We start from the raw sequence: 22,568 nt of genomic DNA, 5'->3' as shown, positions 1-22,568 counted from the left end.
GTTTAATGATATGTCCATAATTTTGTTAACTAATTGAATCTCATTAATTGCCCACCTATCTTAGAGTGTTTCTTATTGATTTGTAGATATTTTAAAGTAGCAACAACTGTCCAAATTGCTTCAATTCCTAAATTATATATTACTTATTGTAACTTTGTATTATGTCTTAATGTTGAGTAAGAATAAGCCTATCATTTACTTTCTACTTTCCTCTAAAAAGTTAATTAACTATTTCTGTATATACTACATATACTTTGAGATGAGTTTGCTCAATTTAAACTGGCCATTTAAATTTGGATCAGACTTAGATTGCTATTATGTTAAATTATAAATTACTTGGAGAAAAATTGTGTTATTATACTCAGTCTATCTAGGAAGATAGTAAGCTTTTCCATTTGTTTGTTCTGTATCATATCTAGTAAAACCATTTCTTTTTCCACATGGATATGGTACATTTCTCATTACAGATATTGCCAGTGAGTGTAGTTTGAGATCTGTTTCAATTTTATTTTCTCTTTGGCTATAGTTAATAATTACTAAATATATATCTTTTTATATTCATTGTTATATTTTTTCTAGACTTGTGTCAACTTACTTATCTTCTCCATCTTTGTAATGTTAATGTACTTTGTTTCATTTTATTTTTATTAAATTATCTAGTTCTTCCAAAATAATTCTACATAATTGCTTATATGTTTTAGACTTGAATTATTGAGAAATTATCCAGCATGTTATCATTAAGTAGAGTCTATTAGAGAGAATTATTCTACATCAGTGCTATAGAAGAATCCTTCCAGTCTTGGATTCTAAAGTATTGAATTTTATCTCATTTCTTTTAATTAAATTATAGTGTTGAATTTCACCAATATATTCTATGATTAAGATTAAGTTGATCTTGGGACTTCTTTGATATTTTTATGTGATACAGTAATAGATTTCTTAATAGTGAAATATCCTTGCATTCCTTAGATTTATCCTATAGGGAATCTTTTCCACTTAATTAGACAGTAGTTTTTCTTGATATTATGATATGAGCTTTCATATTTATTTTGAAGAAACTTTATATCATTTATTAAATTTATTTGTATGAGATTATTCTTCCTATTTTAAACTTTCTGAAGTTAATAAGAAATTTAAATATAGCAATGAATTGCATGTAGTGTAAAGGAATACTCTTCCTTGGCCAAATTTTTGCTCTTGCTATATATACCTAAAACATTTTTTAGAACTTTAAATCACAAAATTTTTTAAGTCTAGTCAGAGGCAGTTGTTTAAACATTTACCATAAGCTCAATAATCAATTCTTTCTATTCTTCTAAAAAGCTCAACTGGGAACAGTATCTTCCTGAGAGTTCCCTTTTGCTTTTCTAATCTATGTTAGTGTAATGTGTATTGTCTAAAGCATCCAATAATTTATAAATCTCTACCATATACTCTTTTGTTATATATTCTTTAAGTTCTAGGGTACATGTGCTCAATGTGCAGGTTTGTTACATATGTATACATGTGCCATGTTGGTGTTCTGCACCCATTAACTCGTCATTTACATTAGGTATATCTCCTAAAGCTATCCCTCCCCCCTCCCCCCTCCCTACAACAGGCCCCAGTGTATAATGTTCCCCTTCCTGTGTCTATGTGTTCTCATTGTTCAATTCCCACCTATGAGTGAGAACATGCAGTGTTTGGTTTTCTGTCCTTGCAATAGTTTGCTGAGAATGATGGTTTCCAGCTTCATCCATGTCCCTACAAAGGACATGAACTCATCCTTTTTTATGGCTGCATAGTATTCCATGGTATATATGTGCCACATTTTCCTAATCGAGTCTATCATTGATGGATATTTGGGTTGGTTCCAAGTCTTTGCTATTGTGAGTAGTGCCGCTATAAACATACGTGTGCATGTGTCTTTACAGCAGCATGATTTATAAACCTTTCAGTATATACACAGTAATGGGATGGCTGGGTCAAATGGTATTTCTAGTTCTAGATCATTGAGGAATTGCCACACTGTCTTCCACAATGGTTGAACTAGTTTACAGTCCCACCAACAGTGTAAAAGTGTTCCTATTTCTCCACATCCTCTCCACCACCTGTTGTTTCTTGACTTTTTAATGATCTCCGTTCTAACTGGCATGAGATGGTATCTCATTATGGTTTTGATTTGCATTTCTCTGATGGCCAGTGATGATGAGCAGTTTTTCATGTGTCTGTTGGCTGCATAAATGTCTTCTTTTGAGAAGTGTCTGTTCATATCCTTCTTTTTGATGGGGTTATTTGTTCTTTTCTTGTAAGTTTGTTTGAGTTCTTTGTAGATTCTGGATATTAGCCCTTTGTCAGATGAGTAGATTGCAAAAATTTTCTCTCATTCTGTAGGTTGCCTGTTCACTCTGATGGTAGTTTCTTTTGCTGTGCAGAAGCTCTTTAGTTTAATTAGATCCCATTTGTCAATTTTGGCTTTTGTTGCCATTGCTTTTGGTGTCTTAGTCATGAAGTCCTTGCCCATGCCTATGTCCTGAATGGTATTGCCTAGGTTTTCTTCCAGGGTTTTTATGGTTTTAGGTCTAACATTTAAGTCTTTAATCCATCTTGAATTAATTTTTGTATAAGGTGTAAGGAAGGGATCCAGTTTCAGCTTTCTACATATGGCTAGCCAGTTTTCCCAGCACCATTTATTAAATAGGGAATCCTTTCCCCATTTCTTGTTTTTGTCAGGTTTGTCAAAGATCAGATGGTTGTAGATGTGTGGTATTATTTCTGAGGGCTGTGTTCTGTTCCATTGGTCTATGTCTCTGTTTTGGTACCAGTACCATGCTGTTTTGGTTACTGTAGCCTTGTAGTATAGTTTGAAGTCAGGTAGCATGATGCCTCCAGCTTTGTTCTTTTGGCTTAGGATTGTCTTGGCAATGTGGGATCTTTTCTGGTTCCACATGAACTTTAAAGTAGTTTTATCCAATTCTGTGAAGAAAGTCATTGGTAGCTAGATGGGGATGGCACTGAATCTATCAATTACCTCGGGCAGTATGGCCATTTTCATGGTATTGATTCTTCCTATCCATGAGCCTGGAATGTTCTTTCATTTGTTTGTATCCTCTTTTATTTCATTGAGTAGTGGTTTGTAGTTCTCCTTGAAGAGGTCCTTCACATCTCCTGTAAGTTGGATTCCTAGGTATTTTATTCTCTTTGAAGCAATTGTGAATGGGAGTTCACTCATGATTTGGCTCTCTGTTTGTCTGTTATTGGTGTATAAGAATGCTTGTGATTTTTGCACAACGATTTTGTATCCTGAGACTTTGCTGAAGTTGCTTATCAGCTTAAGGAGATTTTGGGCTGAGACAATGGGGTTTTCTAAATATACAATGATGTCATCTGCAAACAGGGACAGTTTGACTTCCTCTTTTCCTAATTGAATACCCTTTATTTCTTTCTCTTGCCTGAATGCCCTGGCCAGAACTTCCAACACTATGTTGAATAGGAGTGGTGAGAGAGGGCATCCCTGTCTTGTGCCAGTTTTCAAAGGGAATGCTTCCAGCTTTTGCCCATTCAGTGTGATATTGGCTGTGAGTTTTCCATAAATAGCTCTTATTATTTTGAGATCCGTCCCATCAATACCTAATTTATTGAGAGTTTTTAGCATGAAGGGCTGTTGAATTTTGTCAAAGGCCTTTTCTGCATCTATTGAGATAATCATGTGGTTTTTGTCTTTGGTTCTGTTTATGTGATGGATTATGTTTATTGATTTTCATATGTTGAACCAGCCTTGCATCCCATGGATGAAGCCCACTTGATCATGGTGGATAAGCTTTTTGATGTGCTACTGGATTTGGTTTGCCAGTATTTTATTGAGGATTTTTGCATCGATGTTCATCAGGGATATTGGTCTGAAATTCTCTTTTTTTGTTGTGTCTCTGACCGGCTTTGATATCAGGATGATGCTGGCCTCATAAAATGAATTCGGGAGGATTCCCTCTTTTTCTATTAATTGGAATAGTTTCAGAAGGAATGGTACCAGCTCCTCCTTGTACCTCTGGTAGAATTCGGCTGTGAATCCCTCTGGTCCTGGACTTTTTTTGGTTGGTAGGGTATTAATTATTGCCTCAATTTCAGAGCCTGTTATTGGTCGATTCAGGAATTCAACTTCTTCCTGGTTTAGTCTTGGGAGGGTGTATGTGTCCAGGAATTTATCCATTTCTTCTAGATTTTCTAGTTTATTTGTATAGAGGTGTTTATAGTATTCTCTGATGGTAGTTTGTATTTCTGTGGGATTGGTGTTGATATCCCCTTTATCATTTTTTATTGCCTCTATTTGATACTTCTCTCTTTCCTTCTTTATTAGTCTGGCTAGCAGTCTGTCAATCTTGTTGATCTTTTCAAAAAAACAGCTCCTGGATTCATTGATTTTTTGAAGGGTTTTTTGTGTCTCTGTCTCCTTCAGGTCTGCTCTGATCTTCGTTATTTCTTGCCTTCTGCTAGCTTTTGAATGTGTTTGCTCTTGCTTCTCTAGTTCTTTTAATTGTGATGTTAGGGTATCAATTTTAGATCTTTTCTGCTTTTTCTTGTGGGCATTTAGTGCTATAAATTTCCCTCTACACACTGCTTTAAATGTGTCCCAGAGATTCTGGTATGTTGTGTCTTTGTTCTCATTGGTTTCAAAGAACATCTTTATTTCTGAAAGGGATCAATTCAACAAGAAGAGCTAACTATCCTAAATATATATGCACCCAATACAGGAGCACTCAGATTCATAAAGCAAGTCCTTAGAGACCTACAAAGAGACTGAGACTCCCACACAATAATATTGGGAGACTTTAACACACCACTGTCAACATTAGACAGATCAACGAGACAGAAAGTTAAAAAGGATATCCAGGAATTGAACTCAGCTCTGCACCAATCGGACCTAATAGACATCTACAGAACTCTCCACCCCATGTCAGCAGAATGTACATTCTTCTCAGCAGCACATCGCATTTATTCCAAAATTGACCACATAGTTGGAAGTAAAGCACTCTTCAGCAAATGTAAAAGAACAGAAATTATAACAAACTGTCTCTCAGACCACAGTGCAATCAAAGTAGAACTCAGGATTAAGAACTCATTCAAAACCGCTCAACTACATGGAAACCAAACAATCTGCTCCTGAATGACTACTGGGTACATACCATATACTCTTTAATTTAAAACTTGACTAACAAAGACTATGGGAAAACCTTGCTATACCTCAAGCCCTGCTATATCAATTTAGTGATTAAAAAGAGACTATCCATCTAATAATTGGATATATCTTTATCAGTTTTATATATTTGTATTAGTTTGAAACTACATACAAATAGCAGATTTATTTAATAACAACCACTTCATTATTTTGAAACAGTAATGCTATTCTTTCTTTTAAGGTATTGTAAAAATGTCCTTTTAATGACTCCCCATGTGAGTTCATCTGTCTTAAGAAATCGTATCATTGCTCTGTTGATATTATTTACCATTTTATTGCTAATTATAAAATATGAAAACAGCTTTTAAGTAACTAAATGGGTATATGTGATTAAGTAATTATTTGGATACAAATTTCATACCTTATTCATTTTGATCTAATTAGAAGCAGTGCTTTTTGAAGTTGTGTATTTTTCGGCACTGAGGAATTGGTTGATTAGTGAAGGATTTGTAGGCAGATTGCTAAATGAAATACACAGATCTCTAAAGTAAAAATAAGCTCAACTAGAGTATAAAAACTTAAATGTAGCAAGAAATGCGTATTTGTTGTATAGTTTCTTTTGGTAATAAGTTTGGAAAGAAAATAGAAATTTGAATATATATTATTTTTAAATGAGCAACAGAAAATCACATGTTCTAATCAACTTTATGACCAATTTTATCTTCTGTTAAAAAAAGTCTTACTGTATTTTGTTCATTTTCCTGGCTTAAGAAGTACCATGTATCTTTAATGATTCATCTTTTATAATTCCTTGGAGTCACTATCCTGCATATCTTTGATTATTATATTATACTATGTCAACAATTAGGCTAATACAGATAATCCCCTGGATATAAAGTATAAAAACCTGCATGGATTTTCTCATTTGCTCTTTTTTCCCCCTATTATGAAAGCAGGATTATAGAAAACTGTTTCATTATTTTTTTGTGACACATTGCTTTTTGAAAATGTAAAATTATACAAATGCAAAGCAGGATATGAGTGCTGGGCATGGCCCTTGTTCAGAGTCAGATTTATAAAGGCATATGTCTTTATAAATGTGTATGTCTTCACTCTCTTCATGTTTTGGATGTTGTGCCTTGAGATGATACCTTCTTCCTTCCTGTGAGTTATTTTTGCTTGTCAGTACTTATCCTTTAATATATGTCCAAATGGAAATATCCTGGATCATATACAAGTGGATGATTTTGCTCTGTGTTTGTACACTGCTTTGTACACACTTTGTACACTGCTTCTGTACCCCTCTTTTAGTAGAAACACATGTACATTATTTGTATTCTTTGCCTTGCTCTTTTTAGTTGAAGATCTTTAAAGGTATGGATATATATGTGCCTCACTTCAGGTCCCTTGATTTTCTGACACAGTGTCTTGCCTAGAAGTGCAACAGAAATAGTCTTATGTTTTTCATGTTGCTTCATAGTATAAAGAGTGGTTCTTTTTTCATTTAAAATTTTAACCTTTATTGTGTGACAGATGGAGAAATTCACGATCAATGAAGTGAATTGACTTGCAGAGGTCATTCCGATAGTGTAAGGACTTGAAACCACTTTTATTCCAAAGTTAGTTTTCTTCCTTACTTTACTGGTACTTCTTCTATGATGAAAGCAGATGAAGCCAGAGGAGTTGTTAAAAATAGTGTCTTTGAATCAGAAAACTTTATCATTTATAAATCATACCTATTTTGGCTTAATCAAGCATCTGTAGGTAATTGTTTTAACCAAACTTTTTTGACTTACTGTTTTATTATTATTATTATTATTATTCTACTTTAAGTTCTGGGATACATGTGCAGAACATACAGGTTTGTTACATAGGTATACACGTGCCATGGTGGTTTGTTGCACCCCTCAACCCATCATCTACATTAGGTATTTCTCCTAATGCTCTCCCTCCCCTAGGTCCCCACTCCCCAATAGGCCCCAGTCTGTCATGTTCCCCTCCCCTGTGTCCATGTGTTCTCATTGTTCACCTCCCACTTATGAGTGAGAAGATGCAGTGTTTAGTTTTCTGTTCTTGTGTTAGTTTGCTGAGAATGATGGTTTCCAGCTTCATCCATGTCCCTTTAAAGGACATGAACTCATCCTTTTTATGGCTGCATAGTATTCCATGGTGTATATGTGCCACATTTTCTTAATCCAGTCTGTTATCATTGATGGAAATTTGGGTTGGTTCCAAGTCTTTGCTATTGTGAATAGTGCCACTATAAACATACGTGTGCATGTGTCTGTATAGCAGCATGATTTATAATCCTTTCAGTATATACCCAGTAATGGGATCGCTGGGTCAAATGGTATTTCTAGTTCTAGATCCTTGAGGAATCGCCACACTGTCTTCCACAATGGTTGAACTAATTTACACTCCCACCAAAAGTGTAAAAGTGTTCCTGTTTCTCCACATCCTCTCCAGCATCTGTTGTTTCCTGACTTTTGAATGATTGCCATTCTAACTGGCATGAGATGGTATCTCATTGTGGTTTTGATTTGCATTTCTTTAATGACCAGTGATAATGAGCTTTTTTTCATATGTTTGTTGGCTGCATAAATGTCTTCTTTTGAGAAGTGTCTGTTCATATCCTTTGCCCACTTTTTGATGGGGTTGTTTTTTCTTGTAAATTTTTTTGAGTTCTTTGTAGATTCTGGATATTAGCCCTCTGTCAGATGCATAGATTGCAAAAATTTTTTCCCATTCTGTAGGTTGCCTATTCACTCTGATGATATTTTCTTTTTCTGTGCAGAAGCTCTTTAGTTTAATTAGATCCCATTTGTCAATTTCGGCTTTTATTGCCATTGCTTTTGGTGTTTTAGTCATGAAGTCCTTGCCCATGCCTATGTCCTGAATGGTATTGCCTAGGTTTTCTTCTAGGGTTTTTATAATTTGAGGTCTTAAGTTTAAGTCTTTAATCAATCTTGAGTTAATTTTTGTATAAAGTATAAGGAAGGGGTCCAGTTTCAGTTTTCTGCATATGGCTAGCCAGTTTTCCCAGCACCATTTATTAAATAGGGAATCCTTTCCCCACTGCTTGTTTTTGTCAGGTTTGTTAAAGAACAGATCGTTGTAGATGTGCGGTGTTATTTCTGAGGCCTCTGTTCTGTTCCATTGGTCTATATATCTGTTTTGGTACCACTACCATGTTGTTTTGGTTACTGTAGCCTTGTAGTATAGTTTGAAGTCAGGTAGCATGATGCCTCCAGCTTTGTTCTTTTGGCTTGGGATTGTCTTGGCAATGTGGGATCTTTTTTGGTTCCGTATGAACTTTAAAGTAGTTTTTTCCAATTCTATGAAGAAAGTCATTGGTAGCTTGATGGGAATAGCATTGAATCTATAAATTACTTTGGACAGTATGGCCATTTTCATGATATTGATTCTTCCTATCCATGAGCATGGAATGTTTTTCCATTTGTTTGTGTCCTCTCTTATTTCCTTGATCAGTGGTTTGTAGTTCTACTTGCAGAGGTCCTTCACATCCCTTGTAAATTGTATTCTAGGTATTTTATTTTCTTTGTAGCAATTGTGAATGGAAGTTCACTCATGATTTGGCTCTCTGTTTGTCTGTTATTGGTGTATAGGAATGCTTGTGATTTTTGCATGTTGATTTTGTATCCTGAGACTTTGCTGAAGTTGCTTATCAGCTTAAGGAGATTTTGGGCTGAGATGGTGGGGTTTTCTAAATATACAGTATCACCATTGATCCCACAGAAATACAAAGTACCATCAGAGAATATTATAAACACCTCTTCACAAATAAACTAGAAAATCTATAAGAAATGGATAAATTCCTGGACACATACACCCTCCCAAGACTAAACCAGGAAGAAATTGAATCCCTGAATAGATCAATGATAAGTTCAAAAATTATGGCAGTAATTAATACCCTACCAACCAAAAAAAGTCCAGGACCAGACCAATTCACAGCCGAATTCTACCCAGAGGTACAAAGAGGAGCTGGTGCCATTCCTTCTGAAACTATTCCAAACAATAGAAGAAGAGGGAATCCTCCCTAACTCATTTTATAAGGCCAGCATCATCCTGATACCAAAACCTGGCAGAGACACACACAAAAAAGAAAATTTTAGGCCAATATGCCTGATGAATATCGATGCAAAAATCCTCAATAAAATACTGGCAAAGCAAATCCAGTAGCACATCGAAAAGCTTATCCACCACGATCAAGTCGGCTTCATCCCTGGGATGCAAGACTGGTTCAACATACGCAAATCAATAAATGTAATCCATCACATAAACAGAACTAATGACAACAACCACGATTATCTCAATAGGTGCAGTAAAAGCCTTCGACAAAATTCAGCACCCCTTCATGCTAAAAATTCGCAATAAACTAGGTATTGATGGAACATATCTCAAAATAATAAGAGCTATTTATGACAAACTCACAGCCAATATCATGCTGAATGGGCAGAAACTGGAAGCATTCCCTTTGAATACCAACACAAGACAAGGATGTCCTCTCTCACCACTCCTATTCAACATAGTGTTGGAAGTTCTGGCCAGGGCAATCAGGCAAGAGAAAGAAATAAAGGGTATTCAAATAGGAAAAGAGGAAGACGTAATGTTCTTATGAGAACCTTTGAAGATTGTTTTTTAATTCTAGTTACAAGGAGGAATAATTTACCTCAGATAAAATAATGTGCACCTCAGTGTGGCATCTTAATGTCCTCTGGCATAATGTTAAGTATGGTTCAAGAACAAAATTGCCTAGGAAAGCTGTGGTAGATTTCAATGCATATTGTGCAAGTGATTTTCCTTCCTTACAAACCTAAAAAGCTATTTAAATGTCTTAAAGTGTAATTAGTTCTATATTATGTATGGAATGGTGGTTTACCATAAAACAAAATTCATTTGTTTCACTTTCTTCATAAGCCCATTTCATTACTATTGATAATAACATTTTTTTCCAGTGAATATAAAGACTCAACTGATCGTTTTTGAAAATGTAATAATGTATTTTTGAGACATATAAATGGTAATTTGTCATTTTCTGGCAGAATTACATGTCTATTTATTGTTTAACACAGCAGACTCATTTGTAGAGCTCTAACCGAGGAATACACTGGGAAAAAAATTTGAAAATACGTATCCACAAATATGTTATTATAGTATTCTTTATAGTATCTAAAGACTAGAAACACTGCAAATGTCCATGAATGGGGCTTGATTGAATAAATTGTGGTTTATCTACAATGGAATATTATGCAGTTGGAGGAAACATCTGTAGTAGGAGAAAGGGATGGAGGAAAGGAGGGGAACCTATAGGGGAAAAGTAACTTAAGACATATCAACCAAGCAAAATTTGAAATTGTCTAGTTCATGTACTATTCTATCTTCCTTTATATATGTTTTTAAAAATTCCATAATAATTGTTAAAGAAAAAACTACATCATGTTTGTTTGGACACATACTATTTCTTCTGTCCTATTAGAATTCTAGGTTGTCAGTTGATTTGCAGAACTTTATAAAAATACAGAAGTGGCCAGGTGTGGTGGTTCATGCAGGTAATCCCACCACTTTGGGAGGCTGAGATGGGTGGATCACTTGAGGTCAGGAGTTTGAGACCAGCCTGACCAACATGGTGAAACCCTGTCTCTACTAAAAGTACAAAAATTAGCTGGGGTCTTGGCGCACACCTGTAATCCCACCTACTCAAGAAGCTGAGGCATGAGAATCATTTGAACTCAGGAGGCACAGGTTGCAGTGAGCTGAGATTGCACCACTGCACTCCAGCCTGGGTGATGGAGTGAGACTGTCTCAAAAAAAAAAAAAGTACAGAAGTTACTTGCTCAGAGATTAAAATTTATGACTCATAGCTCAGCATTCTTCCAGGGATACGGTGTTTTGGAATTCTGCTGTTTCAATGTAAGTCTGAAGTACTTGCAAATATAGTAAAGCCAATATAATTTCTACCAAGCAAAGAGGGTCATATGTTTAAAAAGGATGTCTCCCCTTTAATTGTAAACTTTGTGAAACAGGGATAAATTTCTTTTGTTCACATAAAAAATGATAATATTACCTTGTACATATTAGGTGGTCAAAAAATATTTGTTAAATAATAACATCTATACCTTTGTTATAAAATAACATTTATATAGCACTTTTTCAAAGTACTTTCTGTTACAGTCTCTCAGTTTTCCTCCTCGAAATTTCCCTCCCATGTGATGGAAAAACATAGGTATTATATCCATTTAATGAAGAAAAATACAATGTACAGGAAACAATGCTTGAATGTATATACATGCCAAAAAATTATAACTGCATTAGAAACTATGTATAATAATGAAGTGTTGCAGATTCTAGGGTGACTTTCCTTTAACCAATGTATATGGTGGACAGAAGCTGAGACCCCACATCTTTATCAACTTCCCATTCACTCCTGAAACTAACAATTGAGTGGGAACTGTTTTCTCTAGCTGTGGAGATTGTTTGTATTTATTTTCATTCTCGAATTGTTTCTCCTTCGTTATCCATCCAGAGACTCTAGATTTTCATTAACACAGTATGGCCTTAAGTTGATTGGCATTAATAGCTGTAGCAAAGAACAGAGGGAGAATCTTGGCAGCAGGGCAACAGGCAATTAAGGAATTATTGCTTCTAGTCAAAGTACTACTGACTGCTTCAGTCTGCCTAGTCGAGAGGGAGCAGGAGATACTTCTTCCTCAGTCCACTAGAGCCATATTACAGGGATTTATTGGGGTCTGGGCAATGGAGATTTAGTAATGTACTCTGCATGCCACCCTACCCTCCATGTTGCAATTTGGGAGATGCATCCTATTAATTCCAAGTAAACAGTAAAGTAGGACCAAGGAGAATTTAATATATACTGCCTGTTGACAAATATTGGTTATTCATAGATATATTCTAATTTAATATTGAGTTAAAACTTATGGGCTCTTTGGAAAGATTTTGGAACTTAACAGGAGGGGAACATTATAGTTGTAAAGGAAACTCTTACACCTGAGAACAGAATTAATAGGCTTATTTAAAGGTTAATAATTGATATGAGTAATAATGTCTGGAAAACAAAAATGCAATAATACCCTCTGGTATAGGCTGAATTGTGTCTGTTCAAAACTCACCTGTTGAAGTCCTAACCCCACTACTTCAGAATGTGACTATATTTGAATAGGGCCTTTAAAGAAGTAATTAAGTTAAAATGAGATCATTAAGTTGGACCGTAATCCAATATCACAAGTGTCTTTATTAAAGCGGAAATTGGGACACAGACATGTACTAAGGGAAGTCCATGTGAAGACACAGGGAAAGACAACCATCTATAAGCCTCAGAGAGGCTTCAGAAGAAACCAGCCCTGCCAATAGCTTGATCTTGGATTTCTCCAGAATAGTGAGAAAATAATTTTTTATTGTTTAAGCCCCCCTGCCTGTGGTTTTAGCAAACAAATACGTGTTAGTTTGTTCAAGTCAGTTAAAAGCAGGATCAGCATGCCAAAAGTTTGAATCAAGGATATAAAAAACAACTTTCAGAACCTTTTCAAGAATATATTTTTAGAAAAACAAAATGATAGAAAACAAAAGGAAATTTTGTATATCTGTATCCTCTATACCTATGACAAATTGAGATAAGCCATTAAATCTTTTCCCTTTTCCTCCCCACATCTCCAAAAAAAAAAAAAAAACATAAAACTGAAGGAGAAGATATATTCAATAAGGGGAATCTTTTGTCGAAGGTAAAGTAATTTGTAAATCATAAATGAAAATGAAAATATTGGAAAGTAATTGTGTTTGTTTCTTATGACTATAGTAACAAAGTACCATGAACTTGGTAGCTAAAAACAACAGAAATTTATTTTCTCACAGTTCTGGAGCCAAAAGGCCATAATCAAAGTGTTAACAAGGCTATGTTCACTCCATAGTTGCTAAGGAAAGAACTGTTACTTACCTCTCTCCTGGTTTCTAGCAGCCTTTAGAATCTTAGCTTGCAGATACATATTGCTTCTTCACATGGTGTTCTCCATTTGTGTCTTTTCATTGTTTTCCTTTTGTCTGCCTGTCTTTGTGACTGTATTTCCCCTTCTTATAAAGACACCAGTCGTATTGGATTAGGGCTCACCGTAATGACCTCATTTTAACCTGATTACGTCTGTAAAGACCCTATTTTCGAATAAAGTTGTATTATGAGGTTCTGGGGGTTAGGGCTTTGACATATCTTTTGAGTGGGGCTCAACTTTACCCATAACATTGATGTATCAAAATGTTTCCAGTATTTATAATCTCTGTGTCATTGCTATTGTTTTTTCTTTAACTTTCCTGTTTTCCACAGTGGGCACGCATTGCTTTTATAATCCGAACAAATGTTATTCAAAAAATAAACAGGAAAAAAAATTCCTTTTGTAAAAGTCTCATTTTTAAAATAGTCTCTGCATTAGCTCCCAGATTTTATGTTATGTAATTCTGTTAGGTTTAAATTGTTTTCTGATTCAGGAAGAGTCCATTTGCATTAATGTAACATTTAGCAATCTGTCATCTGCATAATTATACATCTGTGGTTGTAGGTAGTATAGAAAAAAAAAACTCCCATCTCTGAATTAAAATAGTCTTTTAGCATTTGTTATCTGTAGAGAGCAGATTGGTGTTTTGGGTAAGAGGAGCACAATAAGAATAAAGAAGGCATTGAGTAATAGGTATATGAGGAGTGTGACCACTATCAGTTACCCTTAAGGCCTGAATTCCAAGGCCATGAAAGTTTTTTTCACAACTGAAGCAAATAGGAGAAGCATCCTTTTTAGGCATCTATGAAGACTGTCTTAGTATTTTGATTAAGCACTAAGCTTTTCACTGGTTTTGTATGAGTTATTGGTTAATGTTTTTTAAAAGTCAAATGTGGTTTTATAAATTTTTTAATGAACTTACTACTTTGTTTTTTTTAAAGATTTGCCTGCAATGGATAACCCAGTGTTTTTGGAATTACTTAGATTGGATAGAAATCTGCCATTATATTGCTACTTGTGTTTTCCTTGGTCCTGATTATCAAGTGTATATCTGTATAGCTGTATTCAAACATTTACAGCAAGACATTCTACAGCACACTCAGACTCAAGATCTGCAAGTTTTCCTAAAAGTAAGTATGTTTATATGGAGAGGAAAATGTTGAGTTAATAGCTAACTTTGGTTGCTTAATATTAGATACTTTTTCTAGGCACTCATTTAATCCTAAAAACCAATGGTGAGAGGTAGATACTATTATCATCCCCATTTTAGAGATGAGTAAACTGAGGCACAGAGTTAAGTTGCCCCAAACCGTATACCTAAAGTGGAACTGGAATATGAAATAAGCTGTCTGGATCCAACACTTTGTAACCCACATGCTATGCCAAAAAAGAAATATTGTAAAAATATTCCTATGGGCTATTTGGTCAATAAAAGTTTAATTTATTGGTTTGATACTTTTTAAATATATTTAATATATTAATTTCCTATGCTTTCATATTTTTATATTTTTCTAAACTTCCATTTTTATAAAAGATTTTCATGAAAGATTATTTTATCATAGCACTCATTTTAAAAAGTTATCACCAAATGTGGTGCTATTTTTAAAAAAGATATAGTTACTTTCTCAATTACAATAATGTCATTTTGGAAGTTGGGGACTTTAGAAAGTACATGAGATATAAATACATCCCAGTGTTCATTTTTTGGTGGAAATCTAGCTATTTGTTTACAGTTAAGAATCTTTGAACTTGGCTGGGCACAGTGGCTCACGCCTGTAATCCCAGCACTTTGGGAGGCCGAGACGGGCGGATCACAAGGTCAGGAGATCGAGACCATCCTGGCTAACACGGTGAAACCCCGTCTCTACTAAAAATACAAAAAATTAGCTGGGTGTGTTGGCGGGCGCCTGTAGTCCCAGCTACTCAGGAGGCTGAGGCAGGAGAATGGCGTGAACCCAGGAGGCGGAGCTTGCAGTGAGCCGAGATCGCACCACTGCACTCCAGCCTGGGGGACAGAGCGAGACTTGTCTCCAAAAAAAAAAAAAAAAAGAATCTTTGAACTTAAAATGTTTCCTTATCCCTACTACCTTTGCCATCCCATAGGAACACATATACACGTATACACTAAAAACAACATTCATCATTTGCTAGGCTTTCTCTAGGTCAACAAACAGTTTCTATGTAAATTGATTTTATTATTTACCATTAAATACCTGCCAGGGTTATTTTCCATTTAACGATATGTGTCTTTAAATAAATACCATTGATCATTTAAGATTGCCAAATTATCATTTTTATTTCATCAATTCAGAATTCAAAAGGTTTTAAACTTTCGATATATATCACTAGATTATAAACAGTCTTAATGAAAAAGTATGCTGAGAAAAATGGTTGCACATGTAGAGGAAAAACTAAGATAGAAAAATAAAAGAATGCTCTCTAAGAGGTGATTTGGAATACAGGAAGTGTTAAGCAAATTGAAATTATGTTGAATACAAAATGTAGGTTCATTTTCAGTAAGGGACATTTTCATCATCTACAGTGGTCAGTTATAGGAATTTCAGAGTCTGAAATTTTCCTGTACTCTTATCTGTCTGTATCCCCCAACCCATAATTCTCTAACATCTTATCCTACTTTAGTCTTTCTCACAGTTTTTATCACCATCTGAAATTATTTTATATGTGTTTTTGTCTGTCTTCCCTGGTAAAATGTGTAAGCTGTATAAGGACTGTGACTTGGTCTGTTTCATTTACTGATGTATTTTCAACAATATATCAAACAATACCTGGTAGATAATAGGTATTCAATACATATTTGTTGATTGCGTAAGTAAATAATGTAAATAAATAAATGGGAAAGATGAATAAACTTTGTTTTATTCACATCAAATAACAAACATTACTAAATTCATTAAGTGCCTACCACTTATTTTTCTTCCTATCAAAAGCATCATCTTTAAATTTGATTAATGTCGATTTACAGTTTCATCTCTCTTTTGACTATTTGAGGGAAAAATTATAATAGAGTTTGCAAATATTAACCTCTTTAAATGTGTCCCAAACCATTCTCCATTGTGTTTTCAGCATAATGCTGTCAGTTTAAAACTAAAGGATTAAATGGGGAGAGGAGATTATGACCTAAGCCTCTGTTAAATTACTAAAATTTGAATAGCGTTGGTTTAAATCCAAACTAAGAACATGTAGGCAAGGAATTAATTTTAGCATGTGTCCTAGAACTAACCTTACTTTTTACCCTTGTTGTTTTCATTTATCTGAGAGATTAGGAAAAATGTTTTTTTGATTGATACCATAACTTTACTTTTTTGTTGTTTTATTTTCAGTGGGTAGGTGTCAAAATTCACTGTTCTCTTTTAACGGGCACTCATTTTTCTTGTGAGATAAACTCTGGTATAGTTTATTTAAATATGTATTTACATATCCCTTTAACTACTCCATTTGGCCCTGAAATAGTCTCTTGTCTGTGAAGTATATATGTACAGCATTTTTCACTTATTCATATAATAACCAATAATGAAGTATTGATTAATGAACTGATTTTATTTTGCCTACCCTAGAAACATCCCCTGTCAAAAATACTCACATGATTTAAGAATTCCTCATTCAACTGAAGCTATAGAGATTGAACCTTGGAAATTATGTTTTACACTTTCCTATTCAAAATCTCAGATTTGTACAGAGGGAAAAAAGACTTATCAATAATTCTTTATATAGGCCAGGTGCAGTGGCTCACACCTGTAATCCCCATATCTTGGGAGGTCAAGGCGAGTGGATAGCTTGAACCCAGGGGTTTGAGACCAGCCTGGGCAACATGGCAAAACCCCATCTCTACCAAAAAAAAAGTGCAAAAATTAGCTAGGTGTGGTGGCACACACCTATAGTCCCAGCTACTGAGGAGGCTGAGGTGGGAGGATCAATTGAGCCCAGGAGGTCGAGGCTGCAGTGGGCCATGATTGTACCACTGCACTCCAGCCTGGGCTACAGAACAAGACCCTGTCTCAAAAAAAAAAAAAAAATTCCCCATGTAACTGCATACCACAGCCATAATAATATTCTTGTATAGATTACTTAATCACATTATCCCCTCGCTCTACATATTTAATAATGCTTGCTTCCAAGAAGAATGAAGATAAAGTAAAACAAGATACTTCTACTTTTTGTTGTATATATTTATGTGGGCTTTATTTTATATTTGAGGAATGAGCTCATACTTCTTTTATCATAAAACTATTTTTAAGAAGAAATTGAATAAGTATATAAAAATAAATAGATCAAGCATCTGACTGTTATAAATGAGTTCAAATAATCGGGCCTAACAATTCATTTTCAAAATATTGAAAACCACAAATATGTTATACTTTCAGTTATTATCAGTTGTATTGAGGAACTGAAGATACACAATTCTTTTCCTGATTTAAATTTCATGTATTGAGATAAAATGACATGATAAAAGCATTGTTTTAGAAATAAAAATCTGTGTGCAATATTCAGTATCAAGAAAATATCAGTCCATTTGTAGTCACTTTGGTTTAGGCTCAAGATTTTAAATCAGGTGATTGAGGATATAGACTTATTGCCTACATTTCTAATAGCTCACTAAAGAGCTCTTCATGATTCCAAATCAATATATTAAAAAGATAAGTTGGAATTTCTTGGATCAGAAGGTGGTGTGAACACTAATAGGCAGAACTGGTTTATGGGGGAAAGAAAAACTTATTTTTCCTCTTCAGATTAGACCACTGAAAGATTAGATGAACGCCTTGGGTATAAGTTGATATCAACAAAACATTGTCTGATTGTTTCACAGTATCCTTTTAGACACAAGAAGAATGTGGGCTGGATATTAGAGCAGTTAAGTGCATCATTTTCATGCTGTGGTGATTAATGGATTAGTACCGAGCTAGAAGGCAGCCTCTGAAGATATGCTGAAGAAAGAGCTCAGTCCTTGGGCCCAGAATTCTAAACATTTTTATCTGTGACAGATGATGGTTCAGAAAGTCTGTAGATATTTCCAAGGGGAAAAACACCCAACAAAGTAAATATTCTGTAATATCCCAGCAACTGGGATATTCTTTCAACTCATTTGTAGCACGCATACACACACACAAACAGGTTTAGTGACAGTTTAATAGTAGTTCATATGTGGATGTCCTGGTGTTTTAGTGAGCTGTGTTGTATTCTTCTCTAACATGCTAATAGGCTGTCAGCAATCTTGGCTTTAGTTTGTGAATTCAACCTGGGGACAAACTTCACTGAAATACCAGCCTAGAAAAAGATTGCCTTTCTGTGAAAATCAGGCTGTGAAGCCTTAAAATACTTAATTAAAGTGCATCAACTAAATCTTGCATATTGTAACAAAATCAATTTATAATTATGAAAAAATCAGATTAATTTCAACTCAATCAGTAAATTGTCAAGAGGGATTTTTTGTTGGTGCTATTGCAGCTGCTATTACCAGAGAATGTTGACAGGGTGAGAAATGAAGATCGGACTGAGAAAATCTGATTGAATACTAAGCTTTTATAAGATAAAAGTATACATAATATTTAAAACAGTTCACCATCTGAGCAAATATTTTAAAGGTATTCAATACAGTGTCAGCTGTGTTTTGCAGATACGTTTTCTGCATTGTCCTTATATTACTTGATTCTATCTGGTTTCAAATTCTAACTTTGCCACTCACTGTGTGAGCTTGAGTACATTGCTTAGACTTTTATGCTTGTTTCTTCATCACATAGGGTTGTTGAAGAATTAAATGAGATGATATTTGTAAAATACTTTTAGACCATTATCTGGAACATAGTAAGTACTTAAAAAAACTTAGCGGTTATTAAGTTGCTACATCCCTCTACTAGATTCTTCTTATTTCTTTGTTAACAGAAGAAGATATGTAGAGAATACAAACAAAGGAAACATAATTTTCTGAGTGCATACCTACACTTTGGTGTACTTTTGCTCCCATTTTTCTCCAGCTCCTGAGACTTCTTAAGATATCATATAATAGTAATACCTGTCAATGACATTACCTTCACACCTTGGTCAGAAATACCCTCTTATACTGTTTCTGATCAGGACCTATTCCCTCATTAACCTAGCCAAGACTAAGTCAAGTCTCTGGTACAATCACATATTTCCAAGTACCCTTCAGCTGAGTTTAAATCTTCAAGAACCACATACTATGTCCTGAATCTGTAAGAACTTCACATTCTATCCAGAATTACAAACACTATATAAACTCCCTGGTCCTAAGAATCACTTAGGGTACTTATGAAAATTAATGTATTTAGATTCCTTCCCAGACCTGTTAAATCAGAATTTATTTGGCAGAAGCATGAGTTGTCAGATTGTAGTAGAAAATCTTAAGTAGCTTGAAAACCTTTAAAATACATAAAACTGTGAGCTTTGGAGTTGGTTGATAAATCAGAATCCAGAATGCCAATGCCAATGCCAAGGATTCGAAAATTTAAGGGACTGCATCCAGGAGTTTCTAATTTTACTGAACACCCCAGAAGGAACATAGTGGAAGAAACATTGCTTACCGGTTGTTATGTTTCTATCACTTTGATCAAGAAGAATATATATATATATATATATACACACACATATATATATGTATATATATGTAAGACACAACACACAAAAAGATTATCTCTAGTAAGGGTAAAGAGCAGAACTATATTCATAAATCCTCCTTCTCTCAAGAGCTTTCTATATGAGATTTGACATTAATGCAAGTCTTTAACTTTTGTTAAGTATATGTTAAGTTCTATACCTTTTGTGGTAATTTTTTATTCTATATGTCTCATAATGTTATTAATAAAAGTCAACTCTTCCAGTTTAACCCACTCAAAGTAACTTACCTTACCCTTTTTTCTCTGTAATTTATAAAGAGCTATTATATTTTAAAAATCATCATTTTGCAAGGGCATTAATAATTAAATATTTGGGAAAGAATATATCAGAGAATATCTAAACTTGGTCCTGAATTCATAAACCAGGGTATACCATGTTAGCACACTGATCTTTTTGTGCTTTTTATCTGTTTACTACTGCAAAAGGCCTTGTCTTCAATTCAGATTTTAAGCTCACATGGCTTGCAGGAGTTCTAAACAAATTTCTGCTAAAAATTAGTATCTTCAGTATTTTTGCAAACATCAACTAATACAAATAACTTTTCAAGGTATTGGTATAGCTTTCTTTTCAAAATAGACAAATTTTTGAAGTTGAAAGAAAAGCCAGTAACATCCTAATATTTTAGATAAATGGCTCCCTTATATTCCTGGCAAGGGGTTGAGGAGCAGAGACTGGAGTCAGTAATCCATGATAGGCCCACCCATGCCTAACATCATATGTCTGTAGTGTGATCAAGAAAATGTAGGCAAGCCATTTCAAAGACCATCATTAATAAAAATGTGTTCTCATTATTTATGACCACTATGAATATCTTGAGTGCTTATTGTATGCCACACACTGGGCAAAGAGCTTTACAGGTATTGCTCATTCACTCATGGACTTATTCAACTATTTATTGTGGAACAACTGTGAACCAACTACTCTGCCCACATTGACCTTAAATTCTCCTGGAAGGCAAATAAATGAACAAATACGTAATATCTTAAGTATTGTAGACCTTATTCTATTTCTAATAAGGAAATCAAACATGGAGGAGTCTAAGGTGCCAGTTAGATAAAGAGGCCAGGCAAGACCACCCTTGATGGGGTAAACAGCTACCTGAATGAAGCAAAAGAAAAAGTCATAAAAAGAATTCCTAGGCAAAAGCCTGCTTAAATAGGAATAAAGGCAAGTGCAAGATCTCAGAGGTCGGAATGAGCTGGCTCACTTAGAGAGTGTCAAGAAGACCACTGTGACCAGAACAAGGTGAAGGAATGAGAAAGATAAGAGATGAGACAGGGACCAAATCATATAAGATACTCTAATCTATGGTAAGAAGTTCAGATTTCAGAATATTTAATCCAGAGAGCAATCATATGTTATTATTGTCTACATTTAACACATGAAAAATTGAGGCTTAGAGTCAATAAACTTACCCAAGTTCATACATCTAGTAACTAACATAGGAGAATTCAAACCCTTTCATTTGGTCTGAATCCAAATCCCATGTTCCTTTTACTATATCAAGTTGTTTTTCATTGACTAGTCTGATATTTTAATCAATGTCCTAGATTCAGTGGTCCCAAACCAAATGCTCTCAATAGTTAAAAGAAAACAGATGAATGCATATTTGAAATTTGAAACTGGACTTCTGTACACAAAGGAGAGAGGGAAACTACATATATACCATATTATATAACATTGAATACATCCAACATTGTGGTTTAGAATGGGAATTTTTAATACTTTTGGATGATTCAACATTTGAAACTCAGAATTAATGAAGGCAGCAAATTATTAAAAACATACCAGTTGATTAGCATTAGATACAACAAACGAAATGCAATAAGCTCAAAATGAACTTCCTAACTAAAACTTAAATCATTCTAGTAGTAATCTATTAAAAAAATTTCTTGAGCAAATACTATGCTGTTAATATAAAGTGGAATAGTGTTGTTATTACCTTATGTAATTAATGCATCTGCTACTTAAATAATCGAGGCATTTATATTTTATATAGAGTTTGATATACTTTGGTCTATAAATGAAATGATAATGAAGCACTAGTCTGAGGAATTAGTCTGTTACAACTTGAACGATAAGCTGGCAGTCTAAATAGTCATAATTACAAGTAAAAGTTATCCACTAAAAAGGCCATTAGAGAACATTTAGGATAAGATGAAAAAATGTTCTACTTTGAAGACAAAATGTAAAATGTAGATATTTTGGAATTTTATTCAGAGCTAAAATTGCCTACAAATTTTCAATAATGAACTATATCATTTGAAAACACTCCTTTTTAAATGTGTATTAAAATTTTTCTCTTATGAAATAAGATGTTAATAGCCTTATGTGTCATTTTTATGGGTATCTCTTTGGTGTAGTTATCAGGGCATTTACAATTAATGTTTAAAATGGAAACCATGATTTCAAAAAATACATTCTGAGGAAAAAATATATTTAAATTGAGTTATAACTGTGGCTGTCCCTAGGTGGTTTTTATTAAAGTGAAACAATAATTAAAAGATGTTAAATAGATATTGCTTATTTTTTGCCCAGAAATGAATTATTAGAGCTTTGTTCAAGTGCTGTCATCTCCTATTATAATTCATATTTAATGAACAATAAGTATTCCTTTGAAAATAATATGTCCTGAAACAGTTATTCTGCCATTGGATCTTTAGTCTCTGGTTAGAATAAGACATTACTATAATCCCTCCCCATCTTAGGTATAGTTTTAGTGAAGAGGTAGTTAAAGCCACGTCACA

The 22,568-nt window shown here is 34.3% G+C and overlaps 1 protein-coding gene and 1 long non-coding RNA gene across 3 annotated transcripts in view; one reads left to right on the top strand and one right to left on the bottom strand.

Annotated features, from left to right (window-relative positions):
* The window catches only part of LOC117980686 (uncharacterized), a 99,528-nt gene extending 85,427 nt beyond the window's left edge, over window positions 1-14,101 (bottom strand). For both annotated transcript variants that reach the window (XR_008625763.2, XR_008625762.2), the window contains exon 1: window positions 13,122-14,101. This is a non-coding gene — a long non-coding RNA (uncharacterized LOC117980686). The remainder of the gene's footprint in view (window positions 1-13,121) is intronic.
* Window positions 1-22,568, top strand: part of TBC1D32 (TBC1 domain family member 32) — a 257,725-nt gene that overhangs the window by 229,550 nt on the left and 5,607 nt on the right. Inside the window, exon 34 of the mRNA XM_055114085.2 lies at window positions 14,112-14,300. Within this exon, the coding sequence (XP_054970060.2) occupies window positions 14,112-14,300 (189 nt within the window). The remainder of the gene's footprint in view (window positions 1-14,111; window positions 14,301-22,568) is intronic.

Source organism: Pan paniscus, chromosome 5 (assembly GCF_029289425.2).
Source record: "Pan paniscus chromosome 5, NHGRI_mPanPan1-v2.0_pri, whole genome shotgun sequence".
Taxonomy (NCBI): Eukaryota; Metazoa; Chordata; class Mammalia; order Primates; family Hominidae; genus Pan; species Pan paniscus.
The sequence above is the reverse complement of the archived record's forward strand: the minus strand, read 5'-3'. Positions and strand labels throughout refer to the sequence as shown.